Source organism: Mesoplodon densirostris, chromosome 4 (genome assembly GCF_025265405.1).
Source record: "Mesoplodon densirostris isolate mMesDen1 chromosome 4, mMesDen1 primary haplotype, whole genome shotgun sequence".
Lineage (NCBI taxonomy): Eukaryota > Metazoa > Chordata > Mammalia > Artiodactyla > Ziphiidae > Mesoplodon > Mesoplodon densirostris.
The window spans coordinates 16,507,938-16,527,043 of record NC_082664.1 but is presented as its reverse complement, the minus strand read 5'-3'; the positions used below and the strand labels follow the sequence as shown (position 1 = coordinate 16,527,043).

At 39.8% G+C, this 19,106-nt stretch overlaps 1 protein-coding gene across 2 annotated transcripts in view; it reads left to right on the top strand.

Moving 5' to 3' along the window:
- SPATA7 (spermatogenesis associated 7) overlaps positions 1-5,537 on the top strand; it is a 37,259-nt gene extending 31,722 nt beyond the window's left edge. Inside the window, exons 11-13 of one of the 2 annotated variants that reach the window (XM_060097958.1) lie at positions 872-949; positions 4,561-4,618; positions 4,879-5,537. In XM_060097958.1, the coding sequence (XP_059953941.1) occupies positions 872-949; positions 4,561-4,618; positions 4,879-5,445 (703 nt within the window). In that variant the 3' untranslated portion in view covers positions 5,446-5,537. The remainder of the gene's footprint in view (positions 1-871; positions 950-4,560; positions 4,619-4,878) is intronic. The other variant, XM_060097959.1, reaches the window with a different exon arrangement.
- The last annotated feature ends 13,569 nt before the right edge of the window (positions 5,538-19,106 follow it).

The window sequence follows — 19,106 nt, the reverse complement described above, 5'->3', positions numbered from 1 at the left end:
GAATTGGTTTGAAAGCGTAATTTTTATGCAGTATTTTAATCTTCTATTTGATTTGCTAATTAACTCTTTCCCTTGTATTTACTTTTTCAGTAATTGAGTAGTTACTTGCTATTTACATTTTCTATCATCACTGATTTTTAGCTAATTAAAATCAAACTTATAATAGTACCCTAATTTTCTTGTAATAAATTGTAAAATATAGTTAGAAGATAATATAACAGAGAAATGTGTCCAAGTAATTAAAAATTATCACTGTATTTATATACACAGATTTTTCTTTTAGAATATTTTTCCTCATCTCCAGACCTTTTGAGAAAAAAAATAATTTTTTCTGCTCAGTAAATTTCTCAACCTTAAAACAATATGCTCTCCTAGGAGCAGGAGAGGATTTCATCATTGAAGTTCCTGTTTCTCTGGATGACTTTCTTCCTTCCCTTCTGCCATGCAGAGGGACTCACACCTCTGCTGCTGGACCTGGTCAGGAGCCAGAGGAAATGTCAAATGCTTGTCAAGAACACGGGCCCCCAGTGGGTCACACCTAGTTGCCCTCTTGGCGCTGCCCCTGGTTGCTTTCTGTTCTGTTTTGTTTGTTTAATCCTTGCTTATTTTTTACTTCCTGATGAATGTTTCAGACATCTATGAAATTTTACTCTATTAGGGAATATTGTCTCATCTTTAATATCAATAAATATCCTTGCATAATTTGAGAAGGTAGATGTAACGTTTGTTTTATAATATTCCTCGTAATAATGTGAGATGGAAGTACATTTGTAATAGTACAGATATTTCTAATTAGGTACTCATGTTTCCTATCATTTTCAGAGTAAGTAAGCAGTGATTTTTTATGCTGTATATCACTTTGCCTTCACAGTAAAGAAGAACTGTTGTATCTGAGTTTCATTGAAGATGTAACAGATGAAATTTTGAAACTTGGCTTATTTTCAAACAGGTTAGATTTTTTAAATTGTATTATGGTGGTTGAATGATATATTAAATACTGTTCATTTGGTGTTAATTTTTTAAAGTTATTTCCACATATTAGGAAATGAAAATTATATTGCTTTCTTAGGGGATCATGTTCTTATAATTGATGTAATTGTTCTTATAATTGATAGTAAATTATAAAGGATGTTTAATTCATATTCTAAGGCAAGTTCACAGTTTGGGGAGTTAGAGAAACAAATAGAGAGTTTATTCATTAAATACTGTTATATCTCTTAAATACAGAGAACAAATTGCCAGAGGTGGGGCAGGAGGGGTAAAATGGTCAAAGGGAGTCCAAAGGTACAAACTTCCATTTATAAAATAAATAAGTCATGGGGATATAATGTACAGCATGATGACTGTAGTTAATAATATCATATTGTATATTTGAAAGTTACCAGAATAGATCTTAAAAGTTCTCATTACAAGAAAAAAATTTTCTGTAACTACATATGTTAACAGATGTTAACTAGATTTATTGTGGTGATTATTTCACAATATATACAAATATCAAATCATTATGTTGTACGCCTTAATATAATGTATGGCAATTATACCTCAATTTCAAAAGATTTATCACAAAGAAAAAGAAATGGTGTCCATATTTTGTTTTATAAATTTATTTATTTTTGGCTGCATTGGGTCTTCATTGCTGCGCGTGGGCTTTCTCTAGTTGCGGCGAGCGGGGGCTACTCTTCAGTGTGCAGGCTTCTCATTGTCATGGCTTCTCTTGTTGCGGAGCACTGACTTTAGGTGTGCAGGCTTCAATAGTTGCGGCATGCGGAGTCAGTAGTTATGGTTCACAGGCTCTAGAGCGCAGGCTCAGTAGTTGTGGCGCACAGGCTTAGTTGCTCCACGGCATGTGGGATCCTCCCAGACAAGGGCTTGAACCCATGTCCCCTGCATTGGCAGGCAGATTCTTTTTTTTTTTTTTTTTTTTTTAATAATTTATTTATTTTTATTTTTGGCTGCATTGGGTCTTCATTGCTGCATGCGGGCTTTCTTTAGTTGCAGCAAGCGGTGGCTTCTCTTGTTGCAGAGCACGGGCTCTAGGCATACGGTCTTCAGTAGTTGTGGCACGCGGGCTCAGTAGTTGTGGTTTGCAGGCTCAGTAGTTGTGGCTCACAGGCTCTAGAGCACAGGCTCAGTAGTTGTGGCGCATGGGCTTAGTTGCTCCACAGCAGGTAGGATCTTCCCAGACCAGGGCTCAAACCTGTGTCTCCTGCATTGGCAGGAGGATTCTTAACCACTGTGCCATCAGGGAAGCCCCTGGTATCCATATTTTAAAGAAAACCATAAAACTGTCTTTATTCACAGATGACATTATCACCCATGTAAAAATCCCATACAGTCTACAAAAAAGCCAAAAAAATACTATTATATCCCTTAGTTTATAATAGACTAGTAAACTAAATTTTGCTGTTTCTTTGCAAAGATCCATCATCTCTTTTTCCTATTTGAAACTGTCATGAGAATCAAAAGCAAGCTTTTTTTTGTTACAACTGTTACTAGTAACGTGAGGACAAATTAAAGGCTACATTTGCACACCGTGAGTGAAAGGGGAAGTTTGCAAAACCAAATTAGTATTGTATATCTTAAGGAAACTGTGTGGTCCTGAGCCAGCTTATACATTTATTTAGCTGAAATTCATTTAGATAAAACTTTATGATATGTATCATAGGACCCCATTATGTATATGCTACATGCTTTCCCTGTCATAATAATATGTGCAGTGCAGACATTTTTAATGAGTTATTTCTATTTCTATATGAAATTTCTTAAAGCGAACATTTTCATTATTAGTATAAAAAGCTACACCAAAAAGACCTGAATTTGTTTACAATAATTCTATTTACCTCTTTATGTTAAAAAGGAATGTTTGCATAATGGGTGTAGAGTTTTAGATTTGCGGGATGAAAAAGTTCTATTGATCGGTTTCACAACAGTGTGAATATATGTAATGCCACTGAACTGTAGATTTAAAATTGGTTAAGATGGGGCTTCCCTGGCGGCGCAGTGGTTGAGAGTCCGCCTGCCGATGCAGGGGACATGGGTTCGTGCCCCGGTCCGGGAAGATCCCACACGCCGCGGAGCAGCTGGGCCCATGAGCTGTGGCCGCTGAGCCTGCGCGTCCGGAGCCTGTGCTCCCCAACGGGAGAGGCCACAACGGTGGGAGGCCCGCGTACTGCAAAAAAAAAAAAAAAAAATTGGTTAAGATGGTAGATTTTATGTGTTCTTTTTACGACTACCACAGCAAAAACATTGATACCAACTGTAAATAAAAACAATAAAGCAAAGGTTAGAAGCCAAAACAAAAACAAAAATGGTTGGCATGAAAAATGTGTATTTATGCTTAAAAAATTCACATTTTTCTTTTAGATTATAAGGCTGTTTATTATGGCAATTTTTATAGTATCACCAAAAAATGGAATCAGCCTACATGTTGAATAGTAAAGGTTCAGCTGAATAAATTGTAGAATATAATAGTAAGTTCTGTTCAGAGATTTTAAATGATGTTGTAGAAGTGAATTTATTGATGCATAAAGATGTTCAAAATATATAGTTGATTAGAAAAAACAATATAGGTATCAAAACAGTATGTATTGTTTAATCCCAACTTTGGTAAAGAAATATATATGCATAGAACAGTGCCCAGAAGTGAAGGGTCCAAACATTAATGATAGTTGTAAAATACAGAACACAGATTTCTTGGACTTTTTAAACATTTCAAATAATTCAGAAAAACTAAATCTAAGATTGGCTCATAACTTCACTGAGAGTAACAAATGGTAAAATGAAACCGGTTGATATACTCCTGTGATAGCTAGACAAGCATGGTGTAGTTGAAAGAATGTGTCTGGAGCCAGACATATCTGGGTTTAATTCTCTTAATTGCTTGTGACCTTAGGGGAGAAGAAACCATCATCTTAGAGATGTTGTTTTCTCATCTTTTAAAATGGGTTTTATAATACCTTTGTCTCCCAGTATTGGTCATGATTAGAGGTATAATGATTATTATGTGTCCAGCACAAATGTCTAACACTTAGTGGTGCTTAATAAGTGATAACTTTAGGTTTTTATGTGAATTTACTATGAGTGGAATTTTTTTCAAGTACAATTTGGAAGCATTGTAAGGTAACTCTTTACAAAACTCTTTGTAAAGAATTTTCTTTAGGGGTTTGCTTTTGGGGGGTTGTATATGTGAAAGAGAAAGAGGGGGGAAGGCTTTTGATGTTTGTGTATGTGTGAGAGAAAAAAGATAAAGAGCTTTTAGTGTGTGTGTCAGGGGGGAAACCTCACTGAAGATATTTTATTAACAGAAATGTAAGTAGCATGCAGTCTTTTTAGAAGAAACATTGGCATCTGTTACATAACTAAAACATAGTGGAAGCCATACTAGCTTCCAAATTGGAGAACTTGACAGAACAGGGAAGGATTAGTGTTTATCTTTGGAAAGAAAAAGGGTAATCTAAAACATATTTTCCAACCTTTAGTAGTTTATTTATTGTATGGCTATTTTATATTTAGTTGATTTTCTGATTTTGATACATTAACATTTTTATTTATCATTTGTAGGTTTCTAGAACGACTGTTTGAGAGACATATAAAGGAAAATAAACATCATTTGGAGGAGGTTTGTTGTCTTTAGAACTTCATTAGAAAATTTCTAATATAGAAAGAATTTTAAAGTTTTACCATACTCTCAAACAATGCATTAAAAGCAAGCACTTCTTTTCCCTTGTGCTTTTTTGTGTTCTCTGGGGGTGAGGGGTGTGGGCAGAATGTGGAAGAAGAAGTATGAATCCTGCTGAGGTTGGCAGCACTGCAGACAAAAGTCATTCAATTTGACTAGCTTAATTGATATTATTATTCTTGTTTTTTTTTTAATTCCAGGAAAAAATGCGCCACCTGCTACATATCCTAAAGGTGGACTTAGGCTGCATGTCCAAGGAAAACTCAGTAATGCTAGATGATGTTGGTATGTTGCATTTACTTGATTTTGAAAAGGCTGAGAATTCAGAACAAAATGAATATAAAAATGAACAAGATTTAGCCGTTCAACAGGAACGTCAAGAATACCAAAAAGCTTTGCCTATGTTATTGTCTGTTCCAAAGGATGAGAACAAGATAGTCTCTTCACCAAATGAAATTTTCCTACCTGTCTATAAATCAGAGTCTTCAGAAGGGGTTATAATTCCACAGGTAAATGATGAAATGAATCTTGGAACTTCATTTGGGGATGAAAAAAATGTAAGTATGTCAGACGGTTTACTAGACCAAGAAACTTCTTTGAATGTCATTGACGGAGACAGTGACAACGAAAAAGTTGAGACTTCAAATGAATTGTGTTGTTTTAGCACAGCACCCTCCCCATCTGTTCAGTTATGCAGTGTCACAGATGGTAATCAGGACATGGAAGGACCAACTCTTAAAATCATGGAAATGAGCATTGAGGACTGATCTTTGGATGCTTGATCTTCATTAATAAATATCCCAAATGGCCAATAACTCAATATTCCTTTCACTTTTTTTTTACTTTTTTATATTAAGATGTGTTTGTTTTCTGTGTTGTATAATAAATTACTGTAAATTTAGCAGCTTGAAACAGCACACATGTATTATCTATCCCACAGTTTCTGTGGATCAATAGTCTGAGCACAGCGTAGATGGGTCCTGTGCCCTTGGTCTCACAAATCTATAATCCAGGTGTTGGCTTGGGCTGTGGTCTCATCTGGAGGATGGACTGGGGGTAGATTCTGCTTCCAAACTCTTTTCAGGTTGTTGGCATAATTTCTTTCCTTGTAACTTTAGGTTTGAGGGCTTTAGATTCTTGCCGGCTGCAGCCATTGGCCACTCTCAGCAACTAGAGGCTGCCCGCCATTCCCTGTTACTTGGCCCTCTCCATAGACAGCTCAGAGCCTGGCTGCTTGCTTCTCTAAGGCTAACAGGAGAAAGAGACTCTGCTAGCAAGATGGAGTCTCATAAAACATAATCATACATGATCACAGGAATGACTTCTATCACCTTTGCCATATTCTTTTGGTTAAAAGCAAGTCACAGGTCCTACCCACACGTAAGAGGTAGGATACAAGGGTGTGAATGCCAGAAAGTGAGAATCACTGGGGTCTCCTTAGGATCTATTGGCCACAATTTCTAAAGTTCCTTTATAGGGGAACATATTTTGCTCAGACATAAGTGATCTTGTAGGCAGTGGGAAAGGGCCTGTGATCTGGAGTGGCTCTTGAAACATTAAGCCTTGTCTACAGTATCTGTAATTCTCTTTCTTCTCACTCTCCTGCATTATCTAAAGTGTCAAGGCCTTTCTAGTTATCAGTGAGCTAGGATGGCCTATCAGCTATCTGAAAAATCATCCCTTCTTGTGAGGGAAAACATTCTAGCAGACCTAGTCTGATACCCTCCCCTTGCCCTTGTAGTTCATGCATGGGATCCTTACTATTCCAGTGTGCCTCAGAAGACTTATCTTTACTTATGTCTTTTCAACCACTCACAATATTGTAACTAAATATTTGAGTGCCTGTTACATACGAAGTTTCATGCCTAGGCACCATGGAGGGTAAAAAGATGAAAAGAATAATGATGATAACCCAAGTGTTCTTCTAGAAACTTGGCAATTTCCTCCAAGTATCGCGTTCCTCAGGCTTTTATCATGCTTTGCCCACACAAGTGTTTCCCAGAAGGTGGTGCCTACCACTGGAGATTTAGAGCTGATTTCTGGTGGTAGATGGGTGACAGGTTCGTCTCATGTGTGGGAAGCTGTGTTCAGGATCCAGGCTCAGGGACTACCTGCAAAATATAATATGCAAGTACATGTCAAGTACTGCCAACTTTTTCCATCGATTTTCTCTGAAACACTGAAAATCATGATGCTCTGTTCTGTGAACAGCCGAAGCTAATATAACATGGTGGGGCTGGGTGCCCAAGCCAGTTCTGCCCCAATATCTTGTGCCCCAAGTCGCGCTGCTGCAGTCCTTCCTCAGCTCCACCTACCCTCTGCTCTCACCTCTGGAATTTTTACCTTACCCCCTAGAGAACCCCTCCTTTCCCCACCCTGCAGTCCTCTTTCACAGGCTAAAATATCCCAGCACTATTCTTGGCTGCCAGCCTGGGTCTCCCCATCAGTCATACTTCACCCCTCTGCTTGCTTCTTGGACTCCTCCTCCTTTCAGGCCCCAGGGCTCCTTTCTTTAGTCTCAGCCTCACTCTGCCACAAACCCCTCATGCCGCTATCCATGTAAGTACCTCAGACTCACTGCCCTGGTTCAGATTTTCCTCCCTTTGCTGAAGCTGCCATCTTGTTTAAGGCCTTCTCAGTCACTACCTTCTTGCTGCTTGTCCACCCTTTGGGCCCTGCTTCAGACTACTGTTGCCTGCCCTGCTTTGACATGTTCCGTCTTCTCTACCATCCAACTCTGGGTACAGCTTTTTGTTTCTGGGGCTATGAACCATCCTAACTTTTATACCTGTTAGGGTATTCTGCTGTTATCCTCGGGCCTCCCTGTAAAATTTAAGTTTAAAGAGATGAGTTGGTTTAAAAAAAACATTAAAAGTGGTTCTCAGATGGCAAAAGTTGTGTAAAGGTAGGAAGTGAAAGGTAAGTTTGGGAAACACTGGCTTAGACTCGAAGCAGCACGTTAATTTATATCTTTCCCTCTACTTCTCCCACAGCCCATTCTCCGCTCTGACTAGTAGAGTCATGATGAGTGAGCCTTTTGAGCCAAATTGCTCAGGTTTGATCCTTATGAGCTGTGACTTTAAGCTGGTTACTGAGCTTCCTTCTGCTTTTCATTTGTCGGATGGGAGGACGTAATTATAGAGCCTTCATTGCAGGGCTGTAAGGAGTTAAATAGGTTGTATAAGAATTAAAGACTCACAGGCTGTTATTATTTTAAAACAGACCATGTCACTCCCTTCTTTAAAAAACAATACAAATCTTTGAGAGTTTCCTCTTGCTAACAAGAAAAGGTACAGGCCCCTTTGAATTTTTCATAAAGTCATGTTTTCCTCCCAATTCATCTCTTGCCATGTTCTCCCAAGCATCCTAAGTGTCTGTCAGATCTAATTATTTGTTCCCTAAACATACAGAGGTTTGTCCTCTCTCTCTGTGCCTTTGCACTTGCTATCTGCTCCAAATATCATCTCCCCTCTGCTGCCCTTGGGAGCCTTTGACAGCCCAGATTGAATGTAACACTGAAACCTTGAGTGATTGTTGCAACAAATGTCCCCCCTGCTCTGAGCGAGATCTTTTGTACCTACCATACGAATTATAATATTGTTTACGAACGCAACTGGTCTCCTGTCTAGACTATGGGCTTCTCAAAAGAAAGGACCCGTTTCTCTTTGGATCCCCAAAGCATGAATGCATTTGTTCATGGAGGGAGATAGTTTGACCTTGAGGGGATGTTTAGCTCCAGACAAGGTTATAGGGAAAACAGGACGGATATTTTCTCCTCTCTTTATACTCAGAGTGCCAGTTTCCCATAAAGAAGGGGCAATGTAGCAAATTGCTAAATTACATGAAAATTTCCTCATTTTCTCACTTTTCAAATGGTTTAAAATATAAATTAGCCTCTTCCTGAGAAGCCTTAAAAAGTTACATTTTTCCTCAGTGAAGCCAATTAGAAGAGATCAGAATAGATTTTATGGGGCAAGATGACAATTTGCCAAGTGGATTAATTAGCTGTGTGGTTGCCAATGAATTACTTTATCCTGGGCCTTTGTTTAAAAAAGTTTGGATTAGATGTTCCGAAGATTTCTCTTAGTTTTAATATCCCAAAGTTAGTCTTAGCTTAATTCTTAGGGTCTTTAGAAATTATAAGTGAAATAAATTACACCTAGAAGTGGAAATTCCTCTTCACCCTTCATGTGCTAGTATAGTTCTGGAAAGCAGTCTGCTAAATTGATTCACATTTTGGTGATACAATATGCCACCTAGCATGATACTTTTCCCAGAACTTTTAAAAGCAGCAGATGTAGCCAGTAATGGCATAGCCCCAAAAAACAGATCTGTATGTTGAATTCCAAGGCCAGGAAGAAGATGCTGTTGAATTGGGATAAGAAAAGTTTTGCTCCAAAGCCAACCTTGTTGCCTTGAGAATTGTCTTGTACCAATGTTCAAGTTTTGAGGCAAAAATGCCTAGCAGTGCTGGATGCGAGTGTTCCATACCTTCCAAGATTTTAAAACTGGTGGGTTGAGATGGGCCAAGATGGCAGAGTAGAAAGACCCTGAGCTCACCTTCTCTCATGGGCACACCAAAATCACAGCTATTTACAGAACAACCATGAAAAATACCAGAACCTACAAGAAAAGATCTACTACAACTAAAGAATAGAAAGAGGGCTTCCCTGGTGGCGCAGTGGTTGAGAGTCCGCCTGCCGATGCAGGGGACACGGGTTCGTGCCCCGATCCCGGAGGATCCCACATGCCGCGGAGCGGCTGGGCCCGCGAGCCATGGCCGCGGAGCCTGTGTGTCCGGAGCCTGTGCTCCGCAACGGGAGAGGCCACAGCAGTGAGAGGCCCGCGTACAGCAAAAAAAAAAAAAAAAAAAAAAAAAAAAAAAAAGAATAGAAAGAATCATGAGATGGGTAGGAGGAGTGGAGTCAAGTCCCATATCCCCAGGTGGGCAACCCACAAATGGGAGAATAATTATAATTGCAGAGGTTCTCCCCAAGGAGCAAGGGGTCTGGACCCCACATCGGGCTCCCCAGCCCAGGGTCCTGCACCAGGAAGAGGAACCCCCAGAACGTTTGGCTTTGAAGGCCAGCAGGGCTTAGTTTCAGGAGTCCTAAAATCTCTAATTTAGTCCTAGAGTCCTAAATAGAGACACACACAAAATTTCACATGCTCCAGGACCCAGGGAAGAAGCAGTAATTTGAACGGACTCTGGGTCAGACACACCTGCTGCTCGGAAGAGTCTCCTGGAGAGGCAGGAGGCAACTGCAGCTCACCCTGGGGACACAGACACTGAAAGCAGCCATTGTGGGGAGTTTTTCTACCACCTGGACACTGGTGCCAGCCAGCACCATTTTGCCATCCTCCCTCTAGCTTATTAGCCTCAGGACCCAAACCTGCCCCTGCCCACCAGCCTGTAGGCACTTCAGGCCAAATAACTAGCTGGGCAGGGACCTAGCCCCACCTACCAGCAGATAGTCTGCCTTAAGATCCCCTGAGCCCACAGCTGCCCCTGGACCCAGTCCTGCCCACCGGTGGGCCCAGGACCTGGCCACACACACCAGTGTAAAGGCAGTAGACCTGGAACCCCCAGGGACCCACAGCTAGAGACCACAGGACCAAGCTCCATCCACCAGTGGGCAGGAAACAGCACCAGAATCCCTGGCCCCACCCACCAGTGATCCTGCTGTAGCCTCAGGACCAGCCTCACCCACCAAAGGGCAAACACCAGTCACAGGACAGTTACAGCCCCACAACCTCTGGACCCAGCCCACTTACCAGCAGGCCAGCACCTGCCCTGGGACCAGCTGAGACCTGGCCCTGCCCACTAGTAGCCCAAAACAAGCTTTGGGACACTCGAGACACCGTAGCCAGCTGTGTCAAGAAATGGCCCCACCCACCAGTGGTCAGCCACCAGCCCTGGGACCCCTGGGCCTGCAGCCAAAATTCAGAACATGACCCTGCTTGCCAGTACACTGGTACTAGCCCCAGGACCAGGCTTCACCTACCAGTGGGTGGGCAACTGCCCCGGAGTTTCCTGGACCCCTCTTCTGCCCACCAGTGAGCCATCACTAGCCCTGGGGCCCCCTGAGGTTGTGCAGCCAGCTACCTCATGACTCAGCCTGCCAACCAGTAGCTGGAAGCCTCTACTCAAAGCAGGACCTGGCAACCAACCAGACAAGGGTCCAACCAAGCCTAGCAGACTGCCCACAGTAGTCAGTCTGCCACAACAGAATGACCCGCGTGGGGGCACCTGTAGAGTATATAGATCTGGTGATGAGAGGGGAGTGCACTACTAGGAGGCATAGGACATCTACCACAAAAGGCCACTTCTCCAAAGTCGGGAAACGTAACCAACCTACCAGATACACAAATATAAAAAGAGCAAGTTAGGCAAAATGATGCAACAGAGGAACATGTAACAAATGAAGGAAAAGATAAAACCCCAGAAGAATTAAGTGAAGTAGAGATAGGCAATCTACCTGAGAAAGAATTCAGGGTAATGATCATAAAGGTGATCAAAGAACTTGGAAGAAGAATGGATGCACAGAGAAGTTAGAAGTTTTTTAAAAAGAATTAATTAGAAAATATAAAGAACAAACATAAATGAAAAATACAGTAACTGAAATGAAAAATACACTTGAAGGAATCAACAGTAGACCAAATATGGTATGGAGAACTGGATCAGTGAATTGGAAGACAGAGTAGTGGAACTAACTGATGCTGACAGAAGAAAGAATGAAATGAGAACAGTTTAAGAGACCTCTGAGACAACATCACATGCACTAAAATTCTCATTGTAGGGGTCCCAGAAGGAGAAGAGAGAGAGAAAGGGGCATAGAACACATCTGAAGACATAATAGCTGAAAACTTCCCTAACCTGGGAAAGGAAACATACATTCAACTCCAGGAACCACAGAGTCCCAAACAGTACTAACCAAAAAGGAACACACCAAGGCAATTTGTAATTACAATAGCAAAAATTAAAGGTAAAGAGAGAATATTAAAAGCATCAAGGAAAAAGCAGCAAGTTATTCAGTACATACATACAAGGGAACTCCCATAAGGCTATCAGTTGACTTTTCAGCAGAAACTATGCAGGCCAGAAGGGAGTGGCAGTGTATATTTAAAGTGATGAAAGGGAAAAGCTTACAACCAAGAATATTCTACCTGGCAAGGCTCTTGTTCAGATTTGATGGAGAGATCAAAAGTTTTACAGACAAGCAAAAGCTAAGTGAAATCAGCATGATCAAACCAGCTTTACAGGAAATATTAAAGGGATTTCTCTAAGTAAAAATGAAAAGGCCACAACAAGAAACATGAAAATTATGGAAGCAAAAAACTCATTGGTAAAGGCAAACATACAGTAAAGGTGGTAAATCATCTACACACAAAGCTAGTAGGAAGGTTAAACAACAAAAGTAGTAGGGCCTCCCTGGTGGCGCAGTGGTTGAGAGTCCGCCTGCCGATGCAGGGGACACGGGTTCGTGCCCCGATCCCGGAGGATCCCACATGCCGCGGAGCGGCTGGGCCCGCGAGCCATGGCCGCGGGGCCTGTGTGTCCGGGGCCTGTGCTCCGCAACGGGAGAGGCCACAGCAGTGAGAGGCCCGCGTACAGCAAAAAAAAAAAAAAAAAAGTAGTAAAATCATCTATAGTCACAATAAGCCACTGGGGATACACAAAACAATTAAATGTAAAATATGATATCAAAAATGGTAATCATGTGGGAAGGAGCATACAAATGCAATGTTGTTAAAATGTATTTGAAATTGAGCATGGGGAGGGGGAAGGGTAAGCTGGGACAAAGTGAGAGAGTGGCATGGACATATATACACTACCAAATGTAAAACCGATAGCTAGTGGGAAGCAGCCACATAGCACAGGGAGATCAGCTCAGTGCTTTGTGACCACCTCGAGGGGTGGAATAGGGAGGGTGGGAGGGAGCGAGACACAAGAGGGAAGAGATATGGGGATATATGTATATGTATAGCTGATTCACTTTGTTATAAAGCAGAAAGTAACACACCATTGTAAAGCAATTATACTCTAATAAATATGTTAAAAAAATTTAGATCAGCAACTTAAAACAATCATATGTATACATAGATTGATACATATAAACCTCATGGTAACCACAAACCAAAAATTTATAATAGATTTACACCCAAAAAAGAGAAAAGAATCCAAACACAATGCTAGAAATATTCAAATCACAAGAGAAGAGAACAAAAGAAGAAAGGAACAAAAAAGAAACACAAAAACAACCCCAAACCAATTAACAAGATGGCAATAAAAATATATGTATTGATAATTCCTTTAACTGTCAATGGACTAAATGCTCCAATCAAAAGACATAGAGTGCCTGGATGGATACAAAAACAAGACCCATACATATGCTGCCTACAGAGACTTACTTCAAATCTAAAGACACACACAGACTGAAAGTAAGGGGATGGAAAAAGGTATTCCATGCAAATGGAAATCAAAATAAAACCAGGGTAGCAATACTTATATCAGACAAAATAGACTTTAAAACAAAGACTGTTAGAAGAGACAAAGACATTACATAACAATCAAAGGACCAATACAAGAAGATATAACAATTGTAAATATATATGCACCCAACATAGGAGCACCTACATACATAAAGCAAGTATTAACAAACATAAAGGAAGAAATGGACAGTAACACAATACTAGTAGGGAACTTTAACAATCCACTTACATCAATTTTCACTTACATTGAAAATCAATAGGAAAACACTGGTCTTAACACATTAAACCAGACGGACATAATATACATAGAACATCCCATCCAAAAGCAGCAGAATACAGGGGACTTCCCTGGTGGTCCAGTGGTTAAGAATCCACCTTCCAATGCAAGGGATATGAGTTCGATCCCTGGTTGAGGAAATAAGGTCCCACATGCCGCAGGACAACTAAGCCCACGCACTCTAGAGCCTGTGCACCAAAACTATAGAGAAGCCCACGCACTGCAATGAAGAGACCAAGCGCCACAATGAAAGGTCCCATGTGCCACAACTAAGACCCAACACAGCCTAAATAAATATTTTTTAAAAGCAGAATACACATTCTTTTCAAATGCACATGAAACATTCTCCAGGCTAGATCATATGCTAGGCCACAAAGCAAGCCTCAGTAAATTTAAGAAAATAGAAATCATATCAAGCATCTTTTCCAACCACAATGCTATGAGACAGGAAATCAACTACAAGAAAAAAACTGCAAAAATACAAACACATGGTGGCTAAACAATATGCTACTAAACAACCAATAGATCACTGAGGAAATCAAAAAATACCTGAAGACAAATGAAAACACAATGATCCAAAATCCATGTGACACAGCAAAAGCAGTTCGAAGAAGAAAGTTTATAGCAATACAAACTTACTTCAGGAAGCAAAAATATCAAATAAACAACCTAACCTTACACTGAAGGAGTAAGTCCTTCAGTGTAAAAGAAAAAGAAGAGCAAACAAAATCCAAAGTTAGTAGAAGGAAAGAAATCATAAAGATCAGAGCAGAAATAAATGAAAGAGAAACTAAAAAAACAATAGAGAACATCATGAAATGAAGAGCTGGTTCTTTGAAAAGAAAAACAAAATTGATAAACCTTTAACAAAGCTCAAGAAAAAAAAAAGAGAGAGCCCAATCAATAAAATTAGAAATGAAAAAGAAGTTACAACTGACACCAGAGAAATACAAAGATCATAAGAGGTTACTACAAACAACTATATGCCAATAAAATGGACAACCTAGAAGAAATGAACAAATTCCTAGAAATATACAACCTCCCAAGACTGAACCAGGAACAAATAGAAAATTTGAACAGACCAATTACCAGTAATGAAATTGAATCAGTAATGAAAATAACTCTCAACAAACCAAAGTCCAGGACCAGATGGCTTCACAAGTGAATTCTACCAAACACTTAGAGAAAAGCTAATACCTATCTTTCTCAAACTATTCCCCCAAAATTGCAGAAGAATGAATGCTTCTGAATTCATTCTATGAGGCCAGCATTACCCTGATACCAAAAAGGACAAAGATATCAGACACACACAAAAAAATTACAGGCCAATATCACTGATGAACATAGATGCAAAAATCCTCAACAAAATACTGGCAAACCAAACCCAACATCATGTTAAAATGATAATACACCATGATCAAGTGGAATTTATCTCAGGGATGTATGCTGGTTCAATATCCACAAATCTATCAATGGGATACACCACATTAACATACTGAAGAATAAAAATCATATAATCATTGGGCTTCCCTGGTGGCATAGTGGTTAAGAATCCTCCTGCCAATGCAGGAGACATGGATTCAAGCCCTGGTCTGGGAAGATCCCACATGCCACAGAGCAACTAAGCCTGGGTGCCACAACTACTGAACCTGTGCTCTAGAGCCCACGAGCCCCAACTACAGAGCCTGCGTGCCACAACTACTGAAGCCTGTGTGCCTAGAGCCCATGCTCTGCAACAAGCACCGCAATGAGAAGCCCACACACCACAACGAAGAGTAGCCCCCACTCACCACAACTAGAGAAAACCTGCACGCAGCAACAAAGACCCAACGAGCCAAAAATAAATAAATAAATAAATTTATTTTTAAAAAATCATATGATCATCTTGATAGATGCAGAAAAAGCTTTTGGCAAATTCAACATCTATTTATGATTTTAAAAATACTCAACAGAGTATAAAGGGAACAACATACCTCAACCTAATAAAAACCATATATGATAAGGCCACACCTAGCATCATGCTGAATGGTGAAAAGCTGAAAGCATTTCCTCTAAGACCAGGAACAAGACAAGGATGCCCACTTGGCCACTTTTATTCAACATAGTATTGGAAGTTCTAGCTACAGAAATCAGATTTTTTAAAAAAAGAAAGAAAGGAATCCAAATTGGAAAGGAAGAAGTGAAATTGTCACTGTTTGCAAAGGACATGATACTATGCATAGAAAACCCTAAAGACACCACCAAAAACCTAGTAGAGCTCATCTATGAACTCACTAAAGTGGTAGGATACAAAACTAATATACAGAAAACTGCTGCATTTCTATACACTAACAATGAACTATTAGAAAGAGAAATTATGGAAACAATCACAATTGCAACCACATCAAAAAGAATAAAATGCCTAGCTAGGAATAAACCTACATAAAGAAGCAAAAGACCCATACTCCAAAAACTATAAGACACTGATGAAAGAAATTGAAGACAGATGGAAAGATACCATGTTCATGGATTGGAAGAATTAATATTATTAAAATGACCATGCTACCCAAGGCAATCTACAGATTTAATGCAATCCCTATCAAAATACCAATGGTATTTTCCACAGAACTAGAACAAATAATTTTAAAATTTGTATGGAAACACAAAAGACCATAAACAACCCAAAAAAATCCTTAGAAAGAAGAACAGAGCTGGACTGACTTCAGACTACAGTACAAAGCTACAGTAATCAAAACAGTATGGTACTTAGGTATAAAATAAGCTACAAGGATATATTGTACAACACAGGAAATACAGCCAATATGTTATAATAACTATAAACAGAGCATAACCTTTAAAAATTGTTAATCACTATATAGTACAACTGTAACTCATGTAATACTGTAGAGCAACTATACTTCAAAAAAATTTTTTTAACATAAACTGTATGGTACTGGAACAAAACAGATACATAGATCGATGGAAAAGAATGGTGCACCCAGAAATAAACCCACACACTTATAGTCTATTAATCTACAACAAAGATGGCAACAATATATATTGGAAAAAGACAGTCTCTTCAATAAATGGTGCTGGAAAAACTGGACAGCTACATGTGAAAGAATGAAATTAGAACATTTTCTAATACCATATACAAAAATAAACTCAAAATGGATTAAAGACATAAATTTAAGACCCTGAATGATAAAACCCCTAGAAGAGAACATAGGCACAACATTCTTTGGCATAAATCGTAGTAATATTTTTTGGATCTATCTCCTAAGGCAAAGGAAACAAAAGCAAAAATAAACAAATAGCACCTAATTAAACTTAAAAGCTTTTGCACAGCAAAGGAAACCACCAAGAAAACAAAAAGGCAACCTACTGAATAGGAGAAAATATTTGCCAATGACATGACTGATAAGGGGTTAATATCCAAAATATATAAATAGCTCATATAACTCAACATCAAAAAACCAAACAACCTGACTAAAAAATGGGCAGAAGACCTGAATAGACATTTCTCCAAGGAAGACATTCAGATGACCAACAGGCACATGAAAAGATGCTCAACATCGTTTATCATCTGAGAAATGCAAATCAAAACCACAATGAGATACCACCTCACATCTGTCAGAATGGCTATCATCAAAAAGACCACAAATAAGAAATGCTGGTGAGAATGTGGAGAAAAGGGAACCCTCCTACACTGTTGGTGGGAATGTAAATTGGTGCAGCCACTGTGGAAAACAGTATAGAGGGTCCTCAAAAATTAAAAACAGAACTACCATATGACCCAGCAATTCCAATGCTGGCTATATGCTGGAAGAAAATGAAACGCTGACTTGCAAAGATACAGGCACTCCAATGTTCATAGCAGTATTACTTACAATAGCCAAGTTATGGAAGAAACCTAAGTGTCCATCGACAGGTGAATGGATAAAGAAGATGTGGTATATATACACAATGGAATACTACTCAACCATAAAAAAGAATGAAATTTTCCCATCTGCAACAACATGGATGGACTTGGAGGGTTTTGTGCTTAGTGAAATAAATCAGAGAAAGACCAATACTGTATAATATCAATTATATGTGGAATCAAAAAATACAACAAACTAGTGAATATAACAAAAAAGAAACAGAAACAGACATAGAGAACAAACTAGTGGTACTGGCGCTTCCCTGGTGGTGCAGTGGTTGAGAGTCCACCTGCAGATGCAGGGGACACGGGTTCGTGCCTCAGTCCGGGAAGATCCCACATGCCGCGGAGCGGCTGGGCCCGTGAGCCATGGCCACTGAGCCTGTGCGTCCGGAGCCTGTGCTCCGCAACGGGAGAGGCCACAACAGTGAGAGGCCCACGTACCACAAAACAAAACAAAACAAAACAAAGCAAAACAAAACTAGTAGTTACCAGTGGGGAGAGGGAAAGGGGAGGGGCAAAAGAGGTACAGGGGATTAAGAGGTACAAACTACTAGGTATAAAATAGATAAGCGGGGACTTCCCTGGAGGTGCAGTGGTTAAGAATCTGCCTGCCAATGCAGGGGACACGGGTTCGAGCCCTGGTCTGGGAAGATCCCACATCATGGAGCAACTAAGCTTGTGCACCACAACTACTGAGCCTGCACTCTAGAGCCCATGAGCCACAACTACTGAAGCCTGCGTGCCTAGAGCCCACGCTCCACAACAGAAGCCACCACAGTGAGAAGCCCGCGCACCACAATGAAGAATAGCTCCTGCTCACCACAACTAGAGAAAGCCCACGTGCAGCAACGAAGACCCAATGCAGCCAAATAAATAAATAATTTATTTTAAAAATAAGTAAAAAAATTAAATAGATAAGCAATAAGGATATATTGTACAGCACAGAGAATATAGTCAGTATTTTCTAATAACTACAAATGGTGTATAACCTTTAAAAATTGTGAATCACTGTGTTGTACACCTGAAACATACAATACTGTAAGTCAAGTATATCTCAATTTAAAAAATTAAAATTAAAAAAATATTTTAAAAAGGTGAGTTGAACTTCGTTTTTCCTGCAAGGAAGTTTATACTCTTTTATTAGTTTTCTATTGCTGCTCTAACAAGTTTCACAAACTTAGTGGCTTGAAATAAAAACCCCATGTTTACCAACTTACAGTTCTGGAAGCCAGAAGTCATAAAATCAAGATGTTGCCAGGGCTGCATTCTTCTTGGAGGCTCTAGGGGAGAATGTTTCTTACCTTTTCCAGTTTTTAGAGGCTGCCTGCATTTCTTCACTTGTGGCCCCTTCCTCCATCATCAAGCCCAGCCGTTTAGTATCCTTAAATCTCTCTCACCTCTGCTTCCGTCATCAGATCTCTGCTCAATGTGACCCTCCTGCCTCCCCTGTAGAAAGACCCTGTGGTTACTTTGGGCCCACATGGATAATCCAGGACAATCTCCTCATCTCAAGAACCTTGATTTAATCACATCTGCAGAGTCCCTTTTGCCATGTAAGATAACATTCACAACTTCAGGGGAATAGAACATGGACATCTTTGGGGGCCCATCAGTCTACCACAATTGTAAATATCATTAACCTAATAAAAATTGCCTAAATAAACCTTAGTGCCTATTAATTGTAGCCTGGCTATGTAATGAATCCCAAGTTGTGGTCTATATTGAACATCTACGGCTTTTTAATAACTAAAGCA